The 27,436-nt window shown below is 52.6% G+C and overlaps 1 protein-coding gene across 1 annotated transcript; it reads left to right on the top strand.

Moving 5' to 3' along the window:
• Positions 1–3,397: 3,397 nt before the first annotated feature.
• On the top strand, positions 3,398–26,770 carry LOC121445816 (tetratricopeptide repeat protein 39A; the record flags this gene model as incomplete). Its single annotated transcript, XM_041647947.1, has 13 exons — positions 3,398–3,406; positions 5,952–6,083; positions 7,097–7,173; positions 7,511–7,578; positions 11,356–11,420; positions 13,500–13,599; positions 14,289–14,354; positions 16,416–16,524; positions 16,916–16,983; positions 17,060–17,119; positions 18,350–18,511; positions 24,959–25,050; positions 26,650–26,770. Coding segments are annotated over exons 2-13 (1,107 nt in total), but the record flags the coding sequence as incomplete, so codon positions are not given.
• Positions 26,771–27,436: the final 666 nt, after the last annotated feature.

The raw sequence follows: 27,436 nt of genomic DNA, 5'->3' as shown, positions 1-27,436 counted from the left end.
TTCCTGTCCTGACTCCTTCCGTGATGAAGAGTGATGTGGAAGTGTAAGCCTAACAAACCCTTTCCTCCCCGAGTCGCTTTGGTCATGGTGTTCGTCACAGCAACAGTGACCCTAATCCTGGTTCCTCCTCCAGTGTGATCTGTGTGTGCCTTCTCAGAGCTGTTTCAGGTCTTCTACTCTTCCTGTCTGTCCAGGTTTCAGAGCAGTGGGCTGGGACAAAGGTCTCTTTCATTCTGTAGTTTTGTAATCGACTCTTTCTGTTCTAGGAAGTTTCCTTATTCTTCTGTTCCCTTTCCTTCAGCCAGGTGTTGGCCTTCCCAGGTGAGCCTTCTCTAAGCTTCGCCTTCCCTCCCTTCTCCTTTACGTGTCTTTTCAAAGGTGTGTGTGTGTGTGCGCATGTATGCATGTGTGTATGTGTGTGCGCGCGTGTGTGCATGCGTGTATGCATGTGTGTGCGTGTTTGTGTGTGTGTGCACTCGCGTGCGTATATGTGTGTGTGCGTGTATTCATGTGTGTGTGCCTGTGTGTATGCATATGTGTGTGCATGTATGCATGTGTGTGCGTGTATGCATGTGTATGCATGTGTTTAAGGAGCTGTGGGCTGCGTTCCTGCCACCCCAGCTCCCGGCTGCCTCGCTAGCTTATGCCCCAAAATAACAACACACAAATTGTATTCATTTAAACACTGCCTGGCCCATTTGCTCTAGCTTCTTACTGGCTAATTCTTACATCTTGATTACCCATTTCTATTAATGTGTGTAGCACCCCAAGGTGCGCTTACCAGGAAGATTCTAGCCTACGTCCATCCTGGGTCGGAGCTTCATCGCATCTGGCTCTGAGAGGAGCTGCAGGATTTCTGAGCTCACTTCCTCTTCCTCCCAGCATTCTGTTCTGTTTACTCCGCCTATCTAAATTCTGCCCTATCAGATGGGCCAAGGCAGTTTCTTTATTAGCCAATGACCTTCCTCCATCATGCATGTATGCGTGTGTGTGCGTGTGTGCAAGCGTGTGTTTGTGTGTGAGCACGTGTGTGTATGTGTGTGTGTGTGCACATGCACGCGCGTGGAGGGCACTGCACACATGTTGAGGTCAGAGCACAACTTTCAGGAATCTGTTCTCTCCCTCCACCGTGTGGACTCAGGGATTAAACTCAGGTCTTCAGGCTTTGGAGCAAGCGCCTTTACTCACTGAGCCATCTTGCTGAGCCCTCCCTTGCATTTCCGCCTTTTCCCTCGGAGTGTCATTAGGTTCTTCCCTTGACTTTGTTTCCTCCATGATGCCATGAGTAATTTCCTAGTGCTCACTGTTTCTCTGCATATTCTTTCTGGTCCTTAATATCTATTTTTTCTTCCTTTTTTTTTCTCTTGTACATGTGTGTGATGTGCATGTGTCAGGGTTTGTGTAAATGTGTGTGTGCAGGCATGTGGGGGCCCAAGGCTGATGGTGGACTCATCCTTGATTGCTCTCCTACCCCATCGGTTGAGGCAGGGTCTTGGAATCAAGCCCACAGCCTGTTCGTGTGGCTAGTCTTGCTACCCAGCTTGCTCTGAGGGGTCCCCGATCTCCACATCCTTGGGGTAGAATCCCAGGTGGGCTACCACGCCACCCAGCATTTATGTGGGGCTGTGGGGGTCTTCCAGTCCCCGTACTCAGACTGCAGCTGTTTTAACTGCTGAGCTGTTTTTCCAGTCCCCCTTTATATTTTTACTTGGATTTTATGCATGTTGGTGTTTGCCTGCATGTGTGTCTATGCATCATGTGTGTGCCTGGTGCCCAGGCAAAGAACCGGAAGAGCGATTCAGATCCCCTGGAAGTGGAGTTTAAAAAAGTTGTGAACCATCATGTGGGTGCTGGGAATTGAACCTGGGTTCTTAGCGAGGTGAATGCCTTTAACTGCTGAGTCATATATCCAGCCGTCATCTTCTTTTATTGGAGACAAAAATCTTACTATTTAGTCCAGATCCCAAACTTGAGATCCTCCTGCCTCAGGTTGCCCATTTCTGGGATTGCAGGTGTGTGCCACCACACCTGGAGCCCAGGATGCCTGCCCCACTTGTAGGACAAGCTGTTTACCTGTGCCAGTCTGGGGGGTCAGTAGCACACTCCCTGCACCTCACCTTAGGGAAACCAAAATTATCATGTGTCTCAGGTAAGTAAAGTCATACCCCACCCATGACAACCAAAGACTCTTTCCAGAAACTGTCAGATTTCCTTCTGCAGAGCAGAGACAGAAGCCCCTCATCACCTTCCCTGAGAACCACGGCTCTAGAGTGGTGGTCACCAGTAACAGCCACAGGCCCCCTGTCTCATTTATAACTTCAGAGAAGGCTGGATCCACAGCCATTCCTGATTCCGTGCTGAACACGGGTCTGCTTGGCCGTTTTGCCCCTAGTGAGGTGGGTAGCATCTTTCTGTGCTCCTTGGGCTTAACAGGGTTTGCCACAGTCCCTTCCTTCTCTGCCTCTGCTATCCAGATGCCACATCTCTGAATAAGACTGTCTGTCCTGCTGGCTTATGATTCTCAGCACTGTCCCCGGGCACTGTCTGGAACACGGAGGCAACTCCAGTAATTTTTCCTGTTGAATAAGTGATCATGGCTTGTCAGTGGCAGAGCTTGGATGCAAATCCAGGCCCACCCTGTGCTGCAGGCTGCATTCTGACTGCTGGGCTCTCCCAGGTCTCATGCAGGGTGGCATGGTCACCTTGCTTGGAAGGGCCTCATGTGGCTTCCTCCCAGAGAGGAGGGAGGCTGTGGGAAAGGGCATGCACCGAGAGAGATAGGTGAGTTCCCGGTACAGGAAGTTCAGGATATGGCCATGCCATGTCTTGGAGTTTCTTTGAGACGGGCCAGGTAGTTCTGGGGAGATGGCAAGGAGAGGAAATTGCTCTCTGAGAAGGATGACGGTCTCAGCGGAGGCTGACTCAGCTCAGAAAGTCACCTGTCTGCAGGGCGGTTCCCTGCAACCTTGCTCAGGGCAGTTTGGGAAGTGGGCAGTTATGTGGCCCTGTCCTAGGGTTCCCAACTGGGTCCAGCAGAAGGTCTGAGGGCTCTGGATGGGGGACCCTGGATGTTGAGGCTGAGGTGGGAAAGGAGGGCTGGCAAGGATTTGACATGGCCTCAGTCTTGATTGCTAGTGGAGTAAGAGGGGGCCACCCTCTGCACTCTCCCCCATCATGACAGCTGGTTTGGGCCCTAGGAGGTGGGATTCCAGGGAGCCTCTTTTCACAGAGCTGAGTTCAGCTCAGGGGTCCAAGTGCCACATGTACAAACAAGAGGTTGTGAGGCATACAGAAAATTCTGGGTGTCTGAACTTGGGGAGTCACCATATCTCTGCATCCCATTTCCCAATCCAGGTTGGAGTATTCCATGTGGTGGGCTGGTGAGGGCCAGGATCCCTGGCCACAGGTACATGTTGGGGCCTTGGGTCTTAGACTAGAAATTCCACTTTGTCTGCCAGCTGCCTGGGCAGGGCTTCCTCCTTCCGGGCCCAGCAGGTGTGGCTGGGAGGGTAGGGCTGTGTCCTGGGACTCAGGATGCGAAGGAAGAGGGAGGGAGAGAGAAGCAGGGAGAGACCCTGGGAAAGAGGCTGGGAAGCTGGGGGATGTTCTGAGAGATGCTGGTGGTCCTGCTAGGGAAGCCCCTCAAGGAAGTGACTCTGGATGCTGGTGGGAAGAGGCACTCACATCTACCGAGCAGGGGTGGTGTGGCCTGAGAGCTGAAAACAATTTCAGTCACCCAAGAAGCTCCCGAACAGAAAGATCATTGTATTCATTTTTCCCTTTCTTTCCTTTGTTTCTTCCCTTCCTTCCTCCCCCACTCCCCATGTGTGTATGTGTGTGGTCTCTGGCTGGCCTGGAACTTGGCCGTTTCGACCAGGATAGCCTCGAATTTACAGAGATCCACCTGCCTCTGCCTCCCGAGTGCTGGGATTAAAGGTGTGCTCCACCATGCCCGGCCGTATTTGTTTTTCTACAGAGGGGAATCCTGAGACTCAGAGAGGCCAAGAGACCTACCAGAGTCAGGTGACTGTCACAGCCAAGATTCCAGCCTGTGTCTGAGGGACTCTAAAGTCCAGGTTCAGCACCCCTACCCCCAGCAACAGGCAGCCAGATCCTTTCCATTGGCCACTATTCCTACACAGTCATGGCTGGAAGGTGCTGGGAACCGGCAGGACTGGGAGAAATCCAGACTTCTGTTCCTTTGGTCCTCAAGAATTCTGACCTATAGCAGGTAGATAACGGTGCATGCCTCTAATCCCAGCACTGGGGAAGCAAGGGAGATCTGTTTAGTGAAATCTAAGACCCTGCCTCAAAACAAAACAAAATAAACCAAAAACCTCACCTCTGAGGGTTACCCAGAAGGAGAAGAGTAATGTCCACAGGCTTTGCTAGTTTAATTAGAAAGGAAGACGGCCAAAGTCACGTGATCTAACCATAAAACCCTTTATGAAACCTCGCCATCTCGCCTCTGATGTTCCCGGCATTGGCGTGGTACTGAGGAGTTTAGAAAATAATTGACCAAGGCACTTGGGGAAGGGGCCGAAACCTTGCAGGCTTCTGCCGTGGCAGGCAAGCTGTTCCCCTGCCAGCGTCAGCGACCCCAGCCTCAGCAGCCCCAGCCTCAGCGGCCCCAGCCCTCCAGCACCATCACCCCCTGTTGCTGGGGTAACAGCCAACTTCCAGGCTGCTAAGGGGTCCCTCCAAGTACAATGAGAAACTGGCATTTTTCCAGCTATTACTGCCCACTGCTGTCTCCACATTGGGCTAAATCTGCTCCTCATACCGTGGGACACTCCTTAGTCTAGAAGCTTGGGTCAGTGGAGGCTCGGGGAGGCAGGAGGTGAGGGCTTTCTGAGGCTAGCTTGGTGCAACTCTGCCACATCAGACCACAGAAGTGAGTCACACCAAGCCCTGCCCCACGGTCCTCACAGTCTGCAGAGGAGAGTTAAACTTGTGCTCGTGGGCCGAGTGTGGTCTGTGCCCTGTCAGAGGCATGTGGTTCCCTAGGAGAAACCTGGATTTCCAGGGATCCTGAAGGCTGAGGGCTGTGGTGACTGAATCAGAAAGACAGATCAAGCTGGAGGAGCAGCCTGGGCAAGGGCCCAGAAGAGGAAAGTGTGGGGGGTTGGTGGCAAGCGCCTTTGCCTGCTGAGCCACCTTGCTGACCCCAGGGTTGCACTCTTGAGTGCTGGGAGGTTCAGCTGGAGCTGTAGGTCAGATGAAATGGGGAACCGGTGGTGACTAGTCTAGATGGTGCAGGACAGAGGAGATGGGGCAGAAGGCAAGAGGCAGGTACCAGGTGTGTGGGAAGAACAGCCTCCAGCCAGCACCAGGACCTGTGGCTCCTCCCCAGGAAGGTCACTTGGGGTCACTCAGCAGGAAGAAGAAGAGCTGGGAACTGGACCAGGATTTTTTTTTTTAATTGAGAAAAAGATGTGAGGTTATTTTATTCCTTTCTTAGTAACAGGTATCAGGGTGGGGAGAACAAAATGGGGTGCTGGGAATCACCCTCTGTGGGGAGGCTCAAGCTTCCCAGCATCCCTTGTCCCTCCCCGCTTTGGGCACTTGGTGTGGACTTGAGAGGGCAGAGGCAGGGTGTGATTGACAAAGCTGCTGGAAGACAAAAGGCACTATTTTGGGCCCGAGGGAGAGAAGCCTCCTTCAGGAATCAGGTAAGGCCAGAGGCTCTCCAGTGACCTGACATTGGTCCTTTCCCTTTCTTGGCTTTGATCTTCAACTTGTTAGCTTTTAAACCCTTGGCAGTTTCCTGCTTGTCTGTAATGCATCCATTACCATGTTGGCCCCCTCCCCCATTACCTCCTCTCACTCCCAGCCCTGCTCTTCCCCTTCCCTCATTAGATGGAGGTCATTTGAGATGCCATGAAAGGGTCTGTGTCCCCTGCAGCCAGCCAGCCACCTCTGGTGCTCTCAGTGTCCTCTTTGTCCTGCAGAACTAAGGAGAGCATGTACCACTCACTGACGTATGCCACCATCCTGGAGATGCAGGCCATGATGACCTTCGACCCCCAGGACATCCTGCTTGCTGGCAACATGATGAAGGAAGCACAGTCGCTGTGTCAGAGGTGGGAGCCGTGGGGGCAGGGGTAGGGTAGTGAGGCCCACCGCACTGTCTCCTTTCTACCCACGGGCCTGGTGTGGGATAGGGTAGCGAGGCCCACCCCACCGTCTCCTTCCTGCCAACGGGCGTGGTGCAGGATAGGGTAGCGAGGCCCACCCCAGCGTCTCCTTCCTGCCCACGGGCCTGGTGTGGGATAGGGTGGCGAGGCCCACCCCACCGTCTCCTTCCTGCCCACGGGCGTGGTGCAGGATAGGGTAGCGAGGCCCACCCCAGCGTCTCCTTCCTGCCCACGGGCCTGGTGTGGGATAGGGTGGCGAGGCCCACCCCACCGTCTCCTTCCTGCCCACGGGCCTGGCGTGTCGGCTAAGTGCTGCTGCTGCTACCGCCGAGGACGTGTGTCCTCCAGTGCCGAGAGCTGGCCCTGTTGGCATGGCTGTAGAGCCTTGTCGGAGGCAATCGCTGGGGAGTAAATGGATTCTGTCTACCACTTTTTCACTCTGTCTTGGTCAGGCCCCTCTCAGAACTCAACTTACTTCATTTATAAAAGGGGCGTGATGACGTATGTGTCACCGGGGTTGCCCTGGTGACCTGGTGGCAGGGCCTGCTGTTTAGCCCACAGTCTCTGAGTGAACTAACTGGCCCGGAGTGCATCGGTGGGGTCACTGGCCACTGGGGCACACACTCGCCTCTGTGTGGGCCCAGACCCTCGTGATCCAGGAAATCTTTAGGCCTGGACTAGGGCTTCGGCTTGTGACTCAGTTGGTAGAGCTCCTGTCTAGCATATGGGGTGCTCTGAGTTTGGACCTCAGCAGGGTGAAGAAGGGAGGAAGGATCCCAGCAAGTCCGCCCTGGATTGGGAGAGCTGTGGACCGGAGACTGGAGGGGCCGGTGGGAGGTGCCTACAAGCCTTCAAGTATTTGAAAGCCTAGCAAAGGGTGTCTATGTAAAGACAAGTAGGACCTAGGCCGGCCCCTCTTTGAACCTCAGGAATCACCGGAGCCCCTTTTCCTTCTCCAGGCATCGGAGGAAGTCTTCTGTGTCGGACTCTTTCAGCAACCTGGTACACCGTCCCACCATGGACCAGTTCACAGAAGGTGGGGCTTTGGAGATGCCTTTCCAAGCATGGGCTCTGATGGCCCAGAGAGGGGAGGGCAGTATGGAGGGGAGGGGAAGGTAGAGGGGAGGAGAGAAAAGTTCTTCATTCACGTGTCCCCATGGAGGCTAAGCTATGGCCTGGGGCCTTTGGTGGAAGGGATAGAACAGGAGAAGCCCAGACCCCCAACAACATTATCAGCTAAGCACCTGGAAGCCTGAAAAATGTGGCTGTACTCCTCAGGCCCGGGACTGTGTAGAAAAAGCCTCTGGGACTTCATGTGCCCCAGAGGGAACATGGCTTTGCTTGAGCCTCCTGCCTTTGCTTTTTTCCTTCAGAGGAGATCCACGCGGAGGTCTGCTATGCGGAGTGCCTGCTGCAGAGAGCGGCCCTGACCTTCCTGCAGGTAAGGAAGCTCCCTCATCCCAGCCCACACCAGAGATGTGCAGAGAGCCTTGGAATTTTGGGTCAGTCCAGGAGTTCAAGCAAGACTTGCCTCCTCAGAGGTGGCAAGGCCTGAGGCTCAGCAACCCAACCCTGGGCAAGGTGGATGAGGAGGGCAGGTGTTTCCTCCTCCCCCACCCCATGTTCTCACAGCGGTGCTGCTGCTTTCTGGTCACTGCTGCTGCTCCTGTCAAGAGTCACGTGGACACAGGCATTGCCACAGAGCTGCTTTGCTTGATTTATACAACAAATACTTGTAGCAAATGATATAGTGGGCTTCTGCGGGTCTATAGATCTGTCATTTTGCCTGTGCGTGTGGTGTGTGTTCATGGAGGGCAGAGGTTATCAGGTGTTTTCCTCTCACTCTCCACCTTTTAACATATTTCGTGCACGTGTGTATGTGTGCGTGTGTGTGCACGTGTGCGCATGCATGTGTGTGTGAGTGTGTGTCTGTGTGTATACATGTGTGCCTGTGACAGGGAGGGGGAAAGCATGCCATAGATGTGTGGAGGCCAGAGGAGAACTTTCTGGGAATTGGTTCTCTCCTACTTTGTTTTTGAGGCAGAGGCTCTCCTTATTTCTGCTGCTGAGCTGTGTACTCCAGGCTTGCTGACCTCAAAGCTTACAGATGATTCTCAGTCTCTGCCTCCGTTCTTTGGTAGGGATTGTGATGCACTCCGCTGCATCTGGCTTGGCACATGGGCTCCAAGGATCAAATTCTGTCCGTAGGCTTGTGTGTCTCCCAAGTCCCTGGAGATGCCCTGTTTGCAGAACTCCCATAGCCCGAGGTCCTCTCTGATGTGTTTACACTTGTTACTGAAGCCCTCACAGAACCCAAAGCAGTCTTAGAGGGGAGGTCTCTTCTTCCTAAGGTCACAGGATTAGCAAATAGAGAACTGGAATTTGAATTTGCGTCTGGCCAAGTTCCTACGCAGCGGGAATTATGCACATTGTTACTGCACATGCATGTGTGTGTGTTTGGTGTGTGTGTGTGTGCGCACGCATGTGTGTGTGCATGTGTTGGAGGAGGGTAAATGCATTTTAGTGTTGGGTGCTGTTTATTTTCTTTAGCTTGTTTTTGTTGTTGTTGTTTTCTTATTCTTTTTAGACAGGGTCTCATTATACAACTCTAACTGATCTGGAGCTCACTCTGTAGACTAAACCGGCCTTGAACTCACAGCAATCCAGCTGCCTCTGCCTTCCAAGTGCTATGGTGGAAGGCATGTACCACCATGCCTTGGCTTCATTAGCTCTTTTTAATTTTAAAAAATATTATTGTATTTTTTGTGTGTGGGTGTCTTGCCTGCATGCATGTCTTGTGTATTATATGCTTGCCTGGTGCCCTCAAAGACCAGAAGAGGGCATTTGGATTCTCTAGAGCTGAAGTTAAAGACAGTTGTGAACCACCATGTGGGTCTGGGAATTGAACCTAGGCCCTCTGGAAGGACAGCCAATGAACCAGTGTATCACTCCATATAATATTACTTGTATGTATGTTTTCTTTTCTTTTTTCCCTTCCTTCCTGAGATGGAGTTTCTCTGTGTAGCCCTGGCTGTTCTGGAACTTGCTCTGGAGACTATGCTAGCCCCGAGCTCAGAGATACCTCTGCCTCTGCCTCTCAAGTGCTGGGATTAAAGGTGCGCACCACCCCCTGGCTAGCTCTTTTTTAAAAATTATAATTTAATTACAACATTTTCCCCTTCCCTTTCTTCTCAACCCTCTCATATATACCTCTCCTTCAAATTTTTCACTAATTGCTATTGCATGCAATAAATGTATGTATATACGATACATATGCATATACAAATGTTCCTAGCTATAACTTGTTTAGTCTGTATACTGTTACTTGTGTGTCTGTGTTTCCAGGGCTGAGTTGGCACTGGACAACCAATGCTGTGCTCTTTCCTGGAGAAGACCACCCCGCCCACTCCCAAATTTCCTCAGTTGCCAGTAGTTCTGTGTGTAGGTTGAGGCCTCACGGACTGTCCCCTGACCACTTTGGCGTGTCCATTGGTGTCATCCTTGGTCAACTCACTGTTGGGTAGCCATGGTGATGAGACTTTAGGGAATGGCTTCAGACATCCTAGGAGACACAGTCTCAGCCAACTCCCTGACCCTCTGGCTCTTACAATCTTTGTCCCCCTCTTTCCAAGGTTCCCTGAGCCTTAGGTGTGGGAGTGTTCTGTAGATGTAGCCAATGGGACTGGGTGCCACCATTCTGTGTTTTGGTTGGTTGGGGTTTTCTGTAATGGTCTCCATCTGTTGCAAAACGCTGCCTTGATGAGGGGTGAAGACTACACATCTGTGGGTATAGAGACAGATGTTTCTAGTTGTTGTCAGGGATTAGGCTGGTTTAGTAAGTCAGTGGGTCTGGCTTCTCCTGCCATACTTAGGGCTTTAATGGCACTCGTAGCTGGCTGGGTTTCCAATAATAGGCGTGCTGTCCCTTTTACTGAGTGGGTCTTCAGTCCAATCATGGAGCTATTGGTTACTGCCAAGGTATGCATGCCGTTAGTGTGCCTCAGGCTTATCATGCCGTGCCGTGTCACTGCTGCGGATCTCGTTGTCATGGCAGGTGTTGGGACTAATGAGTCCTGGCCTTCAGCTGCTCTCCCCTCCTAGAACCTTCTAATAGAAGTTACTAGAAGCTGTGCCTAGTTAGAGAGGATCAGAGGGTGAGATTATCACCTGTTGACCATTGACTGCAGTGTATTTAAGCCTCCATGGTGCTATTAAAGAAGGGCTTTTGGTATCAGTGTTAAAAGGTCTGCGTGTCAGTCTGTCTCTATGTCTGTGTTCTCAACCTCCAGCCCCTTGCCCGAAGCTCGCGAACTGGGTTCTAGCGCACAGAGCGCAGACACGGGGACGCGGTGCGCGGCAGGCAGGTATCCTTAGGTTTTAAAATCTTTTTGGCTCTCAGATGACGGAGTTGAACGGTTCCTAATCACTAGGACAAGAATGGCATTTTATCTTATTTGGATTTTATTATATATTATTATCACACACATACCCTGATTCTGCTGGAGGCTGAGCCTACATAGCAAGACTCATCCCTCCACCCCTGACACTGTCTCAGCCTCCTTCCCGCAGAAGCTATCACTTTCCTCATCGACCCTGCACTGGTGATCCCGTTTTGTGTCTAAACAGCATATTGTTGCTTTGGCTGCTCTGGTGTCACAGGGGCTTCCAGGTGTGTGGAGCGTGGGTTCTCCATCTTTGAGTGACTGGATAATGTCTCTTATGTAAACATGCCTTGGTTTACCTAGCTTCCATGGTGAGCCTTGGTTGCATTTGGTTTTGGTTTCCTGGACACTGATGCTGTGGACATTCCAGATAATGCCTTTTAGCCCGCGTCCCTTCATTCTGAGGGGACACCCAGGACTGGGGCACCAGACAGGCTAGGGATTGCTGGGACTTTAAATAATTCTTTACAGTAATTACCTTTGACGTTCCAAAAATGAGCAACCTTCCTTATCTGGCATGGTCCTTCTACCCAGAGGGGCACGCAGTTGACTGTGTGTGTGTGTGTGTGTGTGTGTGTGTGTGTGTGGTGTCTGTCTGTCTGTCTGAGAAGGGAGGTTGTGGCGGCCTGCTCTGGGTGACCGCTGACCACTCCCGCTTCATCTGTCATATGTCTGGGAACAGGGTGGAAGGCTGTCAAGGCCCACAGCCGTGTGTGACCCTGCAGCCTACAGTTACCTGCCTTGGACTCAGTTCTCTTCGTCTCTCCCCACCACAGGACGAGAACATGGTGAGCTTCATCAAGGGTGGCATCAAAGTTCGAAACAGCTACCAGACCTACAAGTAAGTGGGTCCAGCCTGGGGCCAAGGACTCTATTACCCGTCCCCTCAGACTGCATTGTGGGAGGCCCAAAGTCTAGAAAACTGAGAACTCAGATTTCTGTACCTCCCCGGAATCTCCATTTTCTGGAACAATGTTCTCCTGGTTTTCTGGCTATACTTGTGTGTTTGGCTTCTTGAATGTCTTGTCTGCTGGGGAAGAAACTGACCCAGGGTCTGCACAAACAGCCTGTGCTGGTGGGCAGGGGGCAGATGGACAGAGGACTTTAAGGAACAGCAGCTTTTTTTTTTTCAAGACAAGGTTTCTCTGTAGCTTTGGAGCCTGTCCTAGAACTAGCTCTTGTAGACCAGGCTGGCCTCGAACTCACAGAGATCCGCCTGCCTCTGCCTCCTGAGTGCTGGGATTAAAGGCACACGCCACCACCGCCCGGTTTCTTCCTTGACCTTTTTTTTTTTTTAACATACAGGAATGGCATGTGTGTGTACAGACATAGACACACATACACATAGAGGCATGCTCCCTGTCTTAGGGGTTCTGTTGCTGTGAAGAGACACCATGACCATGGCAACTCTTTATAAAGGAAAACATTTAATTGGAGTAGCTTACATTTTCAGAGGTTTAGTTCAGTATCATCATGGTGTGACGTGGTGGTCCTACATTTTGACCTGGAGGCAACAGGAAGTGGGTGTGGCTTGAGCATATGTGAGACCTCAAAGCTCCTCCCACAATGACACACTTCCTACAACAAGGCCATACCTACTCTGTCAACAAAGCCACACCTTCTAATAGTTCCTTTTGTGCCAGAATCATTTCCACACTATGTCTGGGTCCCTGACAAAAGTTCTCTGGGCCGGGGACAGCTGTACTAATGGCTAAAAGCCTGAAGATTTAGTCCGGAGCCTTTTTACCGAGTGTGGTGCTGCCGTCCCTTATCTACAAGTCGGAAATCAGATAAAGCTCTGAGAACCCCGCCCTCCCTCCCCTGAGTTATATGTTAGAACTTATTTCCCATTACACTTTTGAGAACACTTGCTGTCTTTTCTCCCTGACCAGGGTGACTGTTTCCTGCACAGGACACCTAAAGGCCTGTGCTAGATTATTCAGGGACAGCTAGACAAGTGCTTCAGTCCCCCCAATGTCCTGCCAGCTTCCAGAACGGTGACAGCAGAGCACACACCTGGTCAGGCCACCCCTCCCAATTCCAGAGGCCCCTCTCGCTTACAGAGTGGAGCCCTGGGTTCATTCAGCCGGTGAGCTCCCCTCCCCCATCTTTGCTGCTCCTCCCACATCACTCTGCTGAAGACCAGTAGGCCTGCTCTAGGCTCTTCAAATATGCCAAACTGGTCTGTGCCCCACAGCTTTCTGACATGCTTCTGTCAGAACAGTTTGCACGGGGCTGGTTCCAACTCAACTCCCAGGTTCCAGATCATCTGCCTCCTCCCAGGTTCCAGATCATCTGCCTCCTCCCAGGTTCTAGATCATCTGCCTCCTCCCAGGTTCTAGATCATCTGCCTCCTCCCAGGTTCCAGATCATCTGCCTCCTCCCAGGTTCTAGATCATCTGCCTCCTCCCAGGTTCTAGATCATCTGCCTCCTCCCAGGTTCTAGATCATCTGCCTCCTCCCAGGTTCTAGATCATCTGCCTCCTCCCAGGTTCTAAGCTCACATGTCACCACTCAGGTTCCAGATCATCTGCCTCCTCCCAGGTTCTAAGCTCACACGTCACCACCCAGGTTCTAGATCATCTGTCTCCACCCAGGTTCTAGCTTACATGTCACCTCTCTACTTAAATACCATCGGAGAAACCCTCTTTATCCCCAGACTAAGTCCAGATACAGCCTTCTCCTCCTTTCAAGTGATTGGTGGGGACAGAGAGAGAGAGAGAGAGAGAGAGAGAGAGAGTGTGTGTGTGTGTGTGTGTGTGTTACTGTGCTCCCTGCTGCCCTCTAGTGCCTGGCACAGAGAGCTGGAGGTGACTGCTGGAACAATGGAAATTCACTGGGTATCAGCTCTCTGGGTTCTGAGCTCACCCTGTGAGGGAGACCTGGGGATATGACTCAGCCCCACCCTTCCGTCCCACAGGGAGCTGGATAGCCTCGTCCAGTCCTCGCAATACTGCAAGGGAGAGAGCCATAGTCACTTTGAAGGAGGGGTGAAGCTTGGTGTAGGAGCCTTCAACCTGGTGAGTGGGAACCCCTCATTTCTTTAGTGCCTGGGCCAGATGCAGCTCCCCTACATGGCCTTGTCTCACACAAGGTTAGCCATTTGTGCCACTGTGCCTGGCTGTGTGCTAGGCATGGGACCTAGAAATGATTCTTAAATATTACCAGGGTTTCAAACTGGGGTGTCATAGAGGGTGACATCTCTAGAGAGTCTAAGTGTGTATCGGTGTGCCTACTTGGCAGCTTGAACCCCCGAGTGGGGTAACTATAGCTATAGACATTGGCAACCCAGAAACTCAGACTGCTTCTGCCCCGGACGGGTAGCTGTTAAACATTACCAGGGGTCAGAACAGAGAGACCTGAAAACAGCTGTAACCCACAGGGGACAGGGATCTAAGTTCTCTTTGGGGCCACTGGAGAGAGCTCTAGGGGAGGGAGATGAGCTTTGAGCTGACTCTTAGATCCTCCCAGAGTTCCAGGCAGGGAAGGGTGTTCCAGGCAGAGGAAGCAGCAGGGGCTGTTTTGGAGCTACATGGAAATGCTGAGCCTGCTGTGGAGAAAGGAGCTGGTCCTGGGAGATGGTACAAAGGCTGGTACAGGTCTGGGAGAGGTGGCCAGTCTGTTGCCTGGGTAACGGGCAGGTCATGGGTGGGGCCCTCTGACTTTCCCTAGGCTGCCCTCCACACACCCACTGCCTCTGATCCCACAGACGCTGTCCATGCTTCCCACCAGGATCCTGAGGCTGCTGGAGTTCGTTGGGTTTTCAGGAAACAAGGTAACTACCAGCCTTTGGGTGCCCTCTGTCCGCCCAGTCCAGGGCTGGAGCTGGGCTTGACATAGTGGGGCTGAGGGACCATGGGGCCTGGTGCCAATCCTGGCTTAGCTCCCTCTGTGTGTGACCCTGGGGAGAGTCTAGACCTCTCTGAGCCTCAGCCTTTCCTCAGGATTTCTGAGGCCACAGATCTCTCCCAGTCCCGCACAGGATAGAGGGTAGATGTGAGGACAGCCCTGGAGGGATCAGAGGCCACACCATCCCGTCCTTCCGTGACTTGTATCAGGATCCTGGTCTTCTCCCCCACTTGATCACCTGCTCACTTCAAGGCCTTGAGCCAGTCCTTTCGTCCAGGGTCATCTTTTGGTGCCCCTATTTCATCTGTGAGTGTTCAGAGAGCCCTGTACATCAGACCTTGAGAGGAACCAGGGGACTCACTGAGGCCGAGGCCTTGCACTCCAGGTCACCAGTGCAGTAGAAGGAACACTGTCCAGGAAGACATAAAACAACCCCACCTCCTTCCCTCCTCCCTGTGGCCCTAGACAATTAATTCCCTTTCTCCCATGAGTCCCCTTTCTGTGAACATAAGAGGCTTCACCTTGTCCTGATGTGTGTGTCCTCTGTGGCCCTCCCTGATACCCGACATTTATATGAACCACTGCTTTTTGGTTTACCTGTTATTTCTCCCAAAATGACATCATTTTTATTTTTTTAAGATTTATTTATTTATATGTATGTAGTGTTCTGCCTGCGTGTATGCCAGTAGAGGGCACCAGATCTCATTCTAGGTGGTTGTGAGCCACCATGTATGTAGTTGCTGCGAATTGAACTCAGGACCTCTGGAAGAGCAGCCAGTGCTCCCAACCTCTAAGCCATCTCTCCAGCCCAATGACATCATTTTAAAAAGGAAATGTTATTACACAAAATCCATCTTTGGCTTTGTTTGTTTGTTTTTTTAAGACAGGGTTTCTCTATGTAGCCCTGGCTGTCCTGGAACTAGCTCTGTAGACCAGGCTGGCCTCAGACTCACAGAGATCCACCTGCCTCTGCCTCCCGAGTGCTGGGATCAAAGGCGTGCGCCACTGCTGTCCGTCAAATCTATCTTTGTTAATCATGAAAAAAGCATTAAGAGTGCTATAGAGAGCCAGGCGTGATGGTCCTCAGCACTCAGGGTGCGGAGGCAGGAGGCAGAGGCAGGAGGATCTCTGAGTTCCAAGCCTGGTCTATATGGTGGGTTTTAGGACAGTTAGCGATACATGGCGAGACCCTGTCTCAGCAAACAAACCTAGAGAGAGTCACATAAGTCATCAGAAATAGAGGAGGGGTTGGGCCACGGCTGAGTGTGCGGCTTCCCTTTGTGGGTGAAGGCTGAGGTGTGTGGGGGCTTTCCCAGGGTATCACCAAAAGGACGGAGCACAAAGGAGGGAAACAGGCCACAAGGCTCAGGGCCGCATAAGGCCCACGCTTGGCCCTGGGACGTCCCCTGTCTGGGGTCCACAGCTGGCGGCTCCAGGGGCTGGTGGGTTGGTGTTCTCAGGAAGGAAGGCTGAGGTAGGAAGGTCCACCTTCACCCGCAGCTGCAGCTTGGGTGGAGCCTGCTCCAAACCAGGGCAGCTGTGGAGGGTTTGAGGCACGCCAGGCCTGTATTTGAGAAAGGGCATGGATAACTGAGGAAGGTAGACGGGAGCAGAGACTACACACACAGGTTGGTGCTGGTCCCAGTGAGGTTCTGGAACCTTCTTCCCCCAGGAAGCTTTTCTGGGCCCCAGGCTTCTCGGCACTATCCGCACCAACTTGCAGTTAGGGTCATTGTTGTCAGGTCGTTCATCTTCCCAAGCAGACTGCACTGTTGGCTTTCATGCCCTTGACAGGGTCAAGAGTAGGTGCAGATGGAGAGATTGGGGGAGGGCAGCCCTTGACTCAGGGTCACCATTCTGGTGCCACCGCTCCTGGCTCCGGAGAACAGACTCTCTCACAACTGCAGAGACTTGCTCATAACTGCCCACCTGGACCCCGTGACTCTCTGGGAACCCCAGCCTGTCTTTTTGCCCCCCCCCCCCCCAGGACTACGGGCTGCTGCAGCTGGAGGAGGGCGCGACAGGGCACAGCTTCCGCGCAGTGCTGTGTGTCATGCTCCTGCTGTGTTACCACACCTTCCTCACCTTCGTGCTCGGTAGGAGACCCGGTGCGCCCGGGTGGCGGGCTCCTGGGTGCGAGAAAGGCTGACCCTGCTCAGGCACCCAGGACTGGGCAGAACCAGGTCCACTGGGCCTGCTGCTCCTGGCCTGTCTGCGCAGGTTCCCTCTGTGAAATGAGGGTGATTGTGCCACCTTGTGGAAGGTGTGAAGATGACAGCTGTGGACTCAGAAATGGCCCCCAGGTTATAGTGAGCCTGTGATGTCCCTGGACAGTCACCCTGTTACCCTGTCACCCTGGAGATAGGGAGAATCGTGCCATTTCTCAGAGGGAAGACGGAGGCCCCAAGAAGGCCATGGCAGGTTGCTAGGAGGAGCGCAGGCCCCCGCAGTGGGAACCTGAGCAGCGCATCTCCCTGCCACCCGCAGGTACTGGAAATGTCAACATCGAGGAAGCAGAGAAGCTATTGAAGCCCTACCTGAACCGATACCCCAAGGTGAGACCAACCTCCGCTGGTCACCCCATCCCACCTGTACCCGGTGGACACTCCATCCTCACGACTGTCATTGCAGGGTGCCATCTTCCTGTTCTTTGCCGGGCGGATTGAAGCTATCAAAGGAAATATTGATGCTGTGAGTGATGTGGAGGTCTCCTGGGATGTCCCAGCCCAGCGAGAAGTTAGACACATAGGAGCATTCTTGGGGGTAGGGGGACCCCATGAAAGAGCAGGGCTGGGAGGAGCACTCCTGACTGGGGTGGTCTGGGGAGATGGAGGGGGTGGCGTTGGTGCTGTAGGCTTTTGATAGAGAGGTGCGGGCTTGTGGCATTCCTAGTCAGGAAAAGCTGCCTGGGGCATGGTGACTAGGCTGGATGAGGTGAATGTGGGTGAGGGTAGTGATGTCGGAGGGGAAAGAACCACAGAAGACACCAGACAGGGAAGTCACAGTCAGGGCCAAGTCCAGGGCACTACGCCAATGCGGAAGACTACATTGTAGGGTCTTGGAAGCCTCCTGCTAGTCCTGCTGGGGTAAATCCCCAGGTGGGGGTAACCATGGAAACCACTAGAGTCTTGGGCGTTTTCTATGAAGGAACAGACTACTATATCAGTATAATATTGACACTCTCTGGGGCTGGGTAGATGGCACAGTAAGAGGCGACCTGAGTTTAGTCCCCAGCACCCATGTGAAAAAGTCAGACATGGTGACCTGTGCTTATAATCCCAGTCCTGGGGAGGGGGGTGGGGGAAGCAATGGATCCCTGAGGTTTGCTAGCCAGCCAGCTTAGCATAATTGGGGGGCCCCAGGTTCCAGAGAAACCCTAAGATGACAGCTCCTGAGGAAAGACACGAGGTTGACCCTTGGCCGCCTCTACATCCATCGACATAAGCACACCAATGCCAACACTGCAGTATTAACACCTTGTGTACCCTGCCCTATCCGCCCCACCCCCCGCCCCCCAACACACACCAATGCCAACATTGCAGTATTAACACCTTGTGCGCCCTGCCCTATCCGCCCCCCCCCGCCCCCCAACACACACCAATGCCAACATTGCAGTATTAACACCTTGTGCGCCCTGCCCTATCCGCCCCCCCCCGCCCCCCAACACACACCAATGCCAACATTGCAGTATTAACACCTTGTGCGCCCTGCCCTATCCGCCCCCCCCCCCCCCAACACACACCAATGGGCTCTGTCCCATGCTTTCATTCCGTGACCAAATCCCTACAGTCAGAAACCAGGACAGGAAGCTGAGGTTCCCTGGCTTCCCAGACTCCGTCTTGACCCGGCCCAGTTCAGGACCATCATGCCTTGCGGGGAGGCCTCCCGACTCTCGGTAGGCTGACCCCCAGCTGCTCACAGGCCATCCGGCGGTTCGAGGAATGTTGCGAGGCCCAGCAGCACTGGAAGCAGTTCCACCACATGTGCTACTGGGAGCTTATGTGGTGCTTCACCTACAAGGGCCAGTGGAAGATGGCCTACTTCTACGCCGACCTGCTGAGCAAGGAGAACTCCTGGTCCAAGGTGGGCTGACACTGTGGGTCAGGGCGTTGGGTGGCCAGGGGTCCCTCAGATGGGCCAGATCCCCGACCGAGCATGGATGTGTCTGCTGGGTTCTAAATGGAACCAAATGTTTGAGGAGGACTCAGGGTTGGGAGGAGCTGAAAGCTAGGCCAAGCAGAGAGGCTGACTGGGTGCTGGGCACTGAATCCGGGCCCTGTCCATCATTCTAAGCATCCTCCTTGTCACCAAGCTACTCTGTCCCTTCAACTCTCCTGTGTCCGTATAGCTGTGTGGTCACCTGTCTAAGCACGTACTGTCCAACAGAATTGCCCACTACGGCAGGGATTTTTTTCTTTGGCACCACCAAGCATGCCAGCCACAAAGACACATGGAAGGTGTCCAGCACAGCCGAGACACTGAATGGTTACATTTTATTTATGTTTAATCACATAGCCCCAGTGGGTCTGGTGGTCGCTGGAATCAAACAGATCTAAAATACCAGCGGCTTGTATAATTCAAGTAACTGGGCCTCACCCTACGCCAGGGATTCAAACTGTATCATCCGGCTTAGCCACCCCACCTGCAGTTGGGTTCTCTCCTCTGACAGCTGTGTTTCAGGCAGCTTCTCTTCACACTACAGGCAAGGTGGCCGGGGGCTGCCCCCAAATTACATCTCCCTCTTAGTTTCCACCAGAGCCCGTCGTTAAGCCTCATAGATCTGGGTCAGCATCTGGAGCGGGGGGGGGGGGGGGGGGGGGGGGGGGGGGAGAAGGTTCCCTCCCAGAGAGTAGGAGGGAGAAGTGTGTTTTCAGAAGAAGAATGAGGCGGTGTGACTGGAAGGGGTGAGAGAAAAAGGTGGGGAGGAAGTTATAATATTACAGATCTGCCACGGAGGCAAAATAAAACAAACAAGGCATCTATCCGCCCAACACAGACAGCCAGACTTAGAGTCAGTGCAGACAGTGCCAGCGCTGTGCCTGTAACAGTGAGGGCAGTGCAGAGCTCTGAAGTGAGTGTCTGCCGTGTCCCTCCTGCTACATAGCACACCTACCCCCGCGACTTTATCCCTTGTCCATAGCAGACATTGCTAATCAACCCTAGCATCCTCCAGGATCTTTGAAGCCACTTGAACTGCAGGTGGTTGTTAGAGCAGCTCTGCCCTGACACACATCATGAGACCCAGTGGTCACCTGCATCTCCTCTCTCTCTCACTCTGCCTGTGCATGCTTGTGGCTCTTCTGGGCTTTACTGGGCACTGAGACCAAGCTGAAGTGAAATCCTGGGGCTGACGGAGCTCTGAGGAAGCAGGTTCCCCAGTAATCCCTGTGTCTCTAGCGTTTGTCTTCCTTTTTCACCATACCCCCTAAGGTAGAAGGGACCAACTCTGTTGTTGGGGTACACAGTGGATTTGGGGTCATTCACGGGGAGCTGCTTTTCTCCTAACTGCTCGCTTCCTTCTGAGCAGAGGGTTTTCCTTGAGGCCTTCCTGCTGTTGAAGGTCCATTCTTAGGGCCTAACTCTGGGCCACATCCATTCCTCATTGTCCCCACTCCCAACAAGAACAAAGCCTTAAGGGTCCTTTCCAAATTAAATATGACTGCAGAATCTTTCCTGTGGCATGAGGCAGGCAACAGGGTCCACCCACACGGGGACAGGGAGGCCTGGTGAGGCCACACAGCCACAGTGAGGGCAGGCCAGACTTCCCAGGCATGACAAGTCTGCTGTGAGGAACACCTACCTCTCTGTCTGACTTTGGGGCAGTGAGTTTTCCTCTGCCTGCAGTTCCCTTCCTCAGATAGGTTAAAAAGGCATCAGTTTCGGGGCCTGATCCCTTCCTGCTCTCCAGCACCAGATCGCCACGGCATCCATCAGCTTCCAACTCTAGGGATTGATTTGCCTGTGGACGTTGCCGTATATGCCACCTCCTATACTCAGCTCCTCCTCTGCTGGGATCACTGAAAGTCCACCCTGCAGAGACCTTGAGTTTGCCCAGAGCTTGCAGCCTAGGGCTAAGATGGTAGCAATCTGGTGTGGCACAGCTTAGTCCTCGGAAGGCAGAGGCAGGGGGCCCAGGAGTCCTGGAAGAACCACCAAGGCGAAAAAGGGCTGATTCAGGAAGGCAAAACCTCTGGGCTGAGTCAGGGAGGAGGATTTAGGGACAAGAGAAAGGGAGAGGGCAAACCCAGAGCAAGAAACAAGGGCTGGGGGTGAGGGCACTGCCAGGGTTCTGTGTTCACTGGGGGGGGGCGGGGGTTTTGCTGTGGGAGCGGCGAGGGGTGCTGGAGGCGTGATCCTCCCTCCGCTGGCAGCTGCTGGAGGCTCAAAAATGGGCACTGTCTGCCTGGCACAGCCTTGGTTTCCTCCTCCAGTGAGGGAAACATTTGTGGAATTAGAGGTAAACAGCTGACCCCGGGGAGAAGGGACTCACATCAGGAAGGTGACCGTGCCCCCACCATGTCCTTGGATGACTTGCTATGCACACGTCACTGTATACCCCAGCCTGACTGCTGGTCTACAGCGAGGGTGAGGGAGCTCTTTCCTCTAAGAAAATGTTTCCACAGGCAAAGGCCCCGGAGGGCTGTAGCGGAATGGAGAAGAAACAGTATTAGGTGATCCTGCAGAGGTGTCTGGGGTCGGTCATGGAAAGTCTGAGGGAGTCCTTGAGCTATAACTGTCTGGCATATAGGGCCTTGAATGTCCGTGCTTGCTGAGCACTCTTGGTGCCAGGCCCTAGCCTAGGCCCTGGATCCAGAGAGGACAAAGCAAAGACCCCACTGAAGGCTCATCCTCTAGAGACATGAAGCACACAGATGTTTCGTGTTGGCTTCCAGTGGATAGAAGTCCTCTGTCAGAGACAATGCTGGTGTGCAGTCAAGGCTGGGTCACGTGTGTCTTGAAGGAGGACTGCTCAGGCTGCAGTGGGCTGCAGGACGGAGCCCCTCTGGTCTGGGGCAGAGCGATGGCTGGGTTAAAGTCTTGTCCAGCATCCTTGGTTAGCGCCTCCTATGGCTCAGCGGTTTCCATCTGTGTCTGTCCCCTTGTCCCCTCACATGACCTATGGGCTGTGTGTTCCCCCTGAATATATGAGGCACATATTAGTTATCTTCCATATACAACAGTTATTGCTCAATAGCTCATTTGTGTTTGTGTGTCAGAGCACATATTAGGGAGGCCAGATGTTGGTTCCCAGATGTCATTCTCTATCGCCTTACACCTTATCTTTTGAGTTGATGTCTGTCCACTGAACATGAACCTTACCATTTCGGCTGGGTGGGCTGGCCAGTAGGCTCTAGGGATCTTCTTGTGTCTGCCCTGTGCCCTCCGCCACACTTCCCATCCCAGACACCTGGGTTTATGTGAGTACTGGGATTTGAACTCAGGACCTCAGACTTCTGCAGCTAGCACTTTACCCACTGAGCCTTCTTCAGCCCTATTTCTCTTTCTTTTTTTTTCTTGTTTTGTTTTGAGATGGGGTCTCTGTCTTGGCTAGTTTTTATGTCAACTTGACCTAAGTTAGTGTCATCTGAGAGGAGGGAACTTCAATTGAGAAAATGCCTCCATAAGATCAGGCTGTAGGCAAGCCTGTAGGGCATTTTTTTTAAATTAGTGATTGATGTGGGAGGGCCCAGCCCCTTGTTAGTGGTGCCACCCTAGGTTGGTGGTTCTGGAGAGTAAGTAGTGATGTTCAAGCCAGTAAGCAGCACCTCTCCATGGTCTCTATTAGCTCCTGCTGCCAGGCTCCTGCCCTGTTTGAGTTCCTGCCCTTGTTGCTGTGATGAAGTGTTATATGGAAGTGTGGGTGAAATAAACCCTTTCCTCCCCAAATTGCTTTTGGTCACAGTGTTTCATCACAGCAGTAGTAACCCTACAAATTGGTATCAGGATCATGGGGTATTGCTATGACAGACCTGACCATGCTTTTGAGAGAATTGTGGAAGGACTTTGGAATTTGGGGCTAGAAAAGCCACTGAATGTTCAAAGCTTGGTGAGCTGTTCTGTGGGCACCAGGAAGGTAAGAATTTAGAGTAATGTAGACGATGGAGGCCTGGTTTATGAAGTTCCAAAGAGAAGTTTAAGGCCACTTAAAGACTATTAGGACCATCTGTTGAGTCAAGAATCTGTGGTTCTGGTTAGCTGGGGCCAGAGAATCAGTGATGATGAGTAAGACCAGAATCCCTGAAGGGAAACCTTCGCCTTACCGTGATTAAGAAAAGACAGCATCCGTGAGGTGAAGCCTTCTGGGAAGTGTTTCTTCACAGTCAGCACACACGGGCTGTGCTCCAGAGGCCACCAAGTTTGTCCCTTGCAGCTGAACTTGATAATGTGTAGGTCACCAGATGGTACTGGGTTGGAAGGCACGAGGGAGTCACGAACAGCAGCTGGGGCTTGACACTGAGAGGCCAGGATAGACCACTGGAGAGTGAGGCCTTGGTAGCCGTTGAAGCTTACTCCTTTAGATGTGTGCTCAGGGGTGTATCACTCAATCATATCATCTCTGAAGGATAACCATACCGATTTCCACACTGCTTTGCACCAATTTACACTCTTACCAGCCGTCTGCAGGGGCTCCTCTTCCCCACATTCTCTCCAGCATTTGTTGTCATTGCGTTTCTTGAATGTAGCTTTGATTTGCATTTCCATTATGGCAAAGGATATTGAACATTTTCCCATTTATTTATTGTCTATTTGTACCTCTCTTTTTCAAGACTTATTTAAGTACAGTGTTCTGCCTGTGTGCTTGCCTGCAGGCCAGAAGAGGGCACCAGATCTCATTCTAGATGGTTGTGAGCCACCGTGTGGTTACTGGGAATTGAACTCAGGACCTCTGGAAGAACAGCCAGTGCTCTTAACCTCTGAGCCATCTCTCCAGCCCCTGTACCTCTTGTTTTGAGAACTGTTTTGTATTTTGTTAATTATTATTGTGTGTGATTGTGGGTGTGTGTGCCAGGATATATGCGGTCAGAGGACAACTAGTGGAATCTGTTCCCTGTTTTATCCTTGTGTGGGTTCCTGGGTTGAACTCGGGTTGTCACATTTGTGAAGCAACCACTCTACCATCTAGAATGACCCTGTGTTTTTACTTCTTTTTACTGTGTGTGTGTGTGTGTGTGTGTGTGTGTAAGGTCTCACTTAGTTCAGGCCTCAAACTTACAGTGAAGGGAAGGATGAACTTGAACTTATGATGTACTTGCCCACCATGTCAGAAACATGCATCACCTAACTTTTTTTTTTTTTTTTTTGAGACAGGGCTTCTCAGTATAGCTCTAGCTGTCCTGGAAATCTTGAATGGCCTCAAACTCAGAGATGGCCTACCTCTGCCTCCTGGGTGCTGGGATTAAAGATGTGCACCACCACCACCCAGTGAGACAAACCTTTTTAAGTTTTTTTCCCCAGACATCACAAGGTTTTTCACCTGGTTATTTCATAAGGAGAGAACTTCTGTCAGCTTTAAATTCTTAGCTCAAAACCCTGAGTAAGCTGTATTTGGGGCTGCACCCCAGTGAGAAAGCTGTGGACTCTCCAGACACTGGCTAGACTGGTACATATGTACCACCACCATTTCTTTATTAGATTCAGACGCTATCTCAGGTATTCAATCTAAAAGGAAAAGGTTAGACAAGAGGGACCGTCCCTGGAATGTCAGGGGCAGATGGAGGACCAGTGACACGTTCAAGGTTCCATAAGGAGACTCCATTATACACCCACAAAGACCAGCTTGGATGCCGGTTGAAGGGTTGGTCACCTCTGTGTTCCAGCAAGGATGGTGCGGGAGGAGATTCCAGGATTCCCTCTCCTTCTCCATGCACTACTCGGCCTTTGGCAAGTATTTTCCTTGGCAGTCGCCCTAGGAGGCAGGTTTTTCCAAACTTAGCCACTTGAGGGCAGCACAAAACCGAACGCCTCTAACCCTCACCCCAGAGCCTTGCTTGTGCTGCTGTGTGCAGATGCCTGCAGTTCAAGCAGAGCTCCCCACGTCCCATCAGGTGGCCTTTGGATCTAGCAGGCAGGGTCCTTCTAGACACTTTCTTTGGGCTGGATTGAGGGGAAGGTGTAAAAGTGAGCAACGCAGGTCTCCCACTGAGCCCTGCCAGGGCCCTGTTCACTCTTCTGACATAGAAAGTCCCTACTGCAAGCCACCTGAGTCCCGTGCATACCACTCAGATGGGTACCTATGAGTCTGTGGATCTTCCCATCATCCTTCAAGGGCACCTGTGGTCACCACTTCCCAGCAGCACCCCTCCGTGCTCACCCCACCTCTTCCCTGTCTCAACAGGCCTGCATGGGTCAGGTCTTTCTCTTGACGGAGTTAGGGGGCGAGGCACAACTCACATTTCCTCAGCTGCTTCAGCGACCTCCCCTGGGGACTTGGTGACCATACATCTCTCCTCTGGACCCCAGTGAGGGCCAGCCATGGTACTTGTGATCAGAGGGAGGGTTGCTTTATCTTCCTGCTGCTGTCTCCCACAGGCCACCTACATCTACATGAAGGCTGCGTACCTCAGCATGTTTGGGAAGGAAGACTACAAGCCATTCGGGGATGACGAGGTGGAGTTATTCAGGTCGGCCCCACCACGGTGCTCCTGTTGCAGGCCTTCCTGTTAGCAGATCAGTCAGGTTCTGTAGTGATAGGAGAGGCACTCCCAGCTCGGTGCCCTGTGCCCTTACTCCTCTCCAGCTACCACTCCATGCCAGTGTCGCTGCTGGTTAGAACCCTGTGAATGTGTTTTGTCAGAAGCTTCTAGCACTCATCTCTCTCATCTGGTCACTAGGACAGATGGGGACACTTCCCTTCCGATGCCTGAGGAAATATCACGACCAAGGTCACTTATGGAAGGAAGTTTATTTTGGCTTATGGCTCCAGAGGGTGAGTCCACTGTGGCAGGGGTGAGGTGTGAGGTGCACAGGGGAGAGTGGCAGGGTGACAAGCGCCAGGCATGGTACTGCAAGAGCAAAGCTGCAGGTAGAGTGAAGCCTGCGCCCCGTGACATGCTTCGTCCAGCACGGTCACACCTCCTAAACCTCCCCCAAAACAGCACCAACTGGGAACCAGGAGCTCAAATGCCTGAGCCCATGCGGGACATTCTCATAAAAGCCCGCAGACTGAGGTCCGGAGAGTTAGCTAGAGCCCCAGAAGCACAGCCCAGAACTAAATCTACTCCCCAGCTGGGACACCTTGGACAATTCCTAGGATAGGGAGAACAAACTATAGTTTTCAGTTGGGAATGTATCTGAAGATCCCGGAGTAGAACTTGGGGCCTACAGGGCTGTCCCCAGAGTGCTGCTATTCTCATTGCTCTCTGTATCACTTACTTGCCTTTTGTGAAGAGTCAATGTTAGCTAGCCAGCCTGGAGTTGGAGGAAGGAGTCTAGAGCCTTGCTCCATGAATATGAGGCAGACCTTGGTTAGTGCTGGGGAGCACTTACCTGCAGAGTGCCTGCTGCAGCGCAGCGAACTCTGTGGTCCCAGCTCACAGAATTCCCCCAGAAAGCTTGAGAGGTGGTATGAGCTACGCGTCTGAGATTGGAAAACAGACCCAGAGAGGTTCTGCAATAAATAAGCAGCAAGGAATCTGGGGTGGCCTCACCCATCCAGTTGTTTCCTGAGCCCACACGGCTCCTGGTCTGAGATCCCAGCCACACCCAGTGGCCAGGCAGCTGGTCGTGGGTGAGGCTCCAGCCGAGGCATGCCTAGCTGTGTGCATTTTATTCTATCCTTGAAACAGCTGAGGCCCTATCTCAGGAGGCTGGAGCTAATTAAGGGTTTGAGCTGTTTGTGCAGGTCCCTCCCTTTCCCCGGGTGTTGGTCTTGCCTGTGAAACTGGGATTAGACTTTTGTGGACCCTCCCAGGAAGGCCTGGGCGTCGAGGGGAGATAAGTAGGAGGCAGGCCTGAGGGATATCTAGGCACATTTTCACACTGCCAGCTCTGGAGCCTTTGCAAGCAAACAGGCCATGCAGAGATTGTGAAATGAGACCATAACCATAGGCTGGCTCACACCTTGAAATGCTTTTTGGTTAAATTCCCTCACCACACCGTGTGGAAACTGAGGCTCGAGACCTGCACCGTTCTCCCTATACTCCTGCTCCTGTTGCTGCTGGAGAACTGAACATGTCTGCTGAGCCAAACCCTTAGCCTTTCTTTCCCCGTTTCTTTTTCAGGGCTGTGCCAGGCTTGAAGCTCAAGATTGCTGGGAAATCTCTACCCACCGAGAAGTTTGCCATCCGGAAGTCCAGACGCTACCTCTCTCCCAACCCCATCTCGTTGCCGATCCCTGCTCTGGTGAGTAGGAAGGACAACCTCTGGGGCAGGTGGATGAATGGACTGGAGAGGGTTTCACAAGTCACCAGGGTGGGAAGACATGTCAGCAGGCTGCAGATGCCTCGAGGCAGGAAGAACCACTTTCCTAGGTACTAGACAAACACTCCAGCCCCAAGCATCAGCCAAGGATCACCTGACTGTCTTGTTCCTAGGACGACGGTTCTGCTGCGACAGGATTCTAATCACTATTTACTGTAGCCTTCATTAGATCAACCTTTTCTGAGGCAAGGGTAGCATTTCAGCCAGTTATGTTTGACTGAAGAAAGCCTGCATGGCAGGGGGCAGGGGGTGTAAGGCTTAAAGCAGGTCAGTAGAGAGAAGGCTAAACTTGTCTAGCCCACACAGGTGGAGCCTCAAGATTAGAACTCAGGGCCACTGTTAGGCTAATTCCACGCATAGTTGGAGCTGGCAATCAGATAAGCTGAGTCTAGAAGAGTAGAGAGCCCTCTCTGCTTGCTGGACAAACTGTAGACCCAGCTCCCCCGGGCAATGGTGGCAAAGGCTTAGGGGCCTTCTACTGTGAAAAAGCGTCTCCATTGGCACCTGGCCCAGCTCTTGCAGAGGTGTGAAAATCCACTGGTGACTTGTGTAAATACTTCCTAAGCTGACCTTTTCCTACTTGTTCTA

Source organism: Microtus oregoni, unplaced genomic scaffold (assembly GCF_018167655.1).
Source record: "Microtus oregoni isolate MIOR12 unplaced genomic scaffold, Mior012 000975F_000, whole genome shotgun sequence".
In the NCBI taxonomy this organism is placed as follows: Eukaryota; Metazoa; Chordata; class Mammalia; order Rodentia; family Cricetidae; genus Microtus; species Microtus oregoni.
This window is presented reverse-complemented; position numbering and strand designations above follow the sequence as displayed.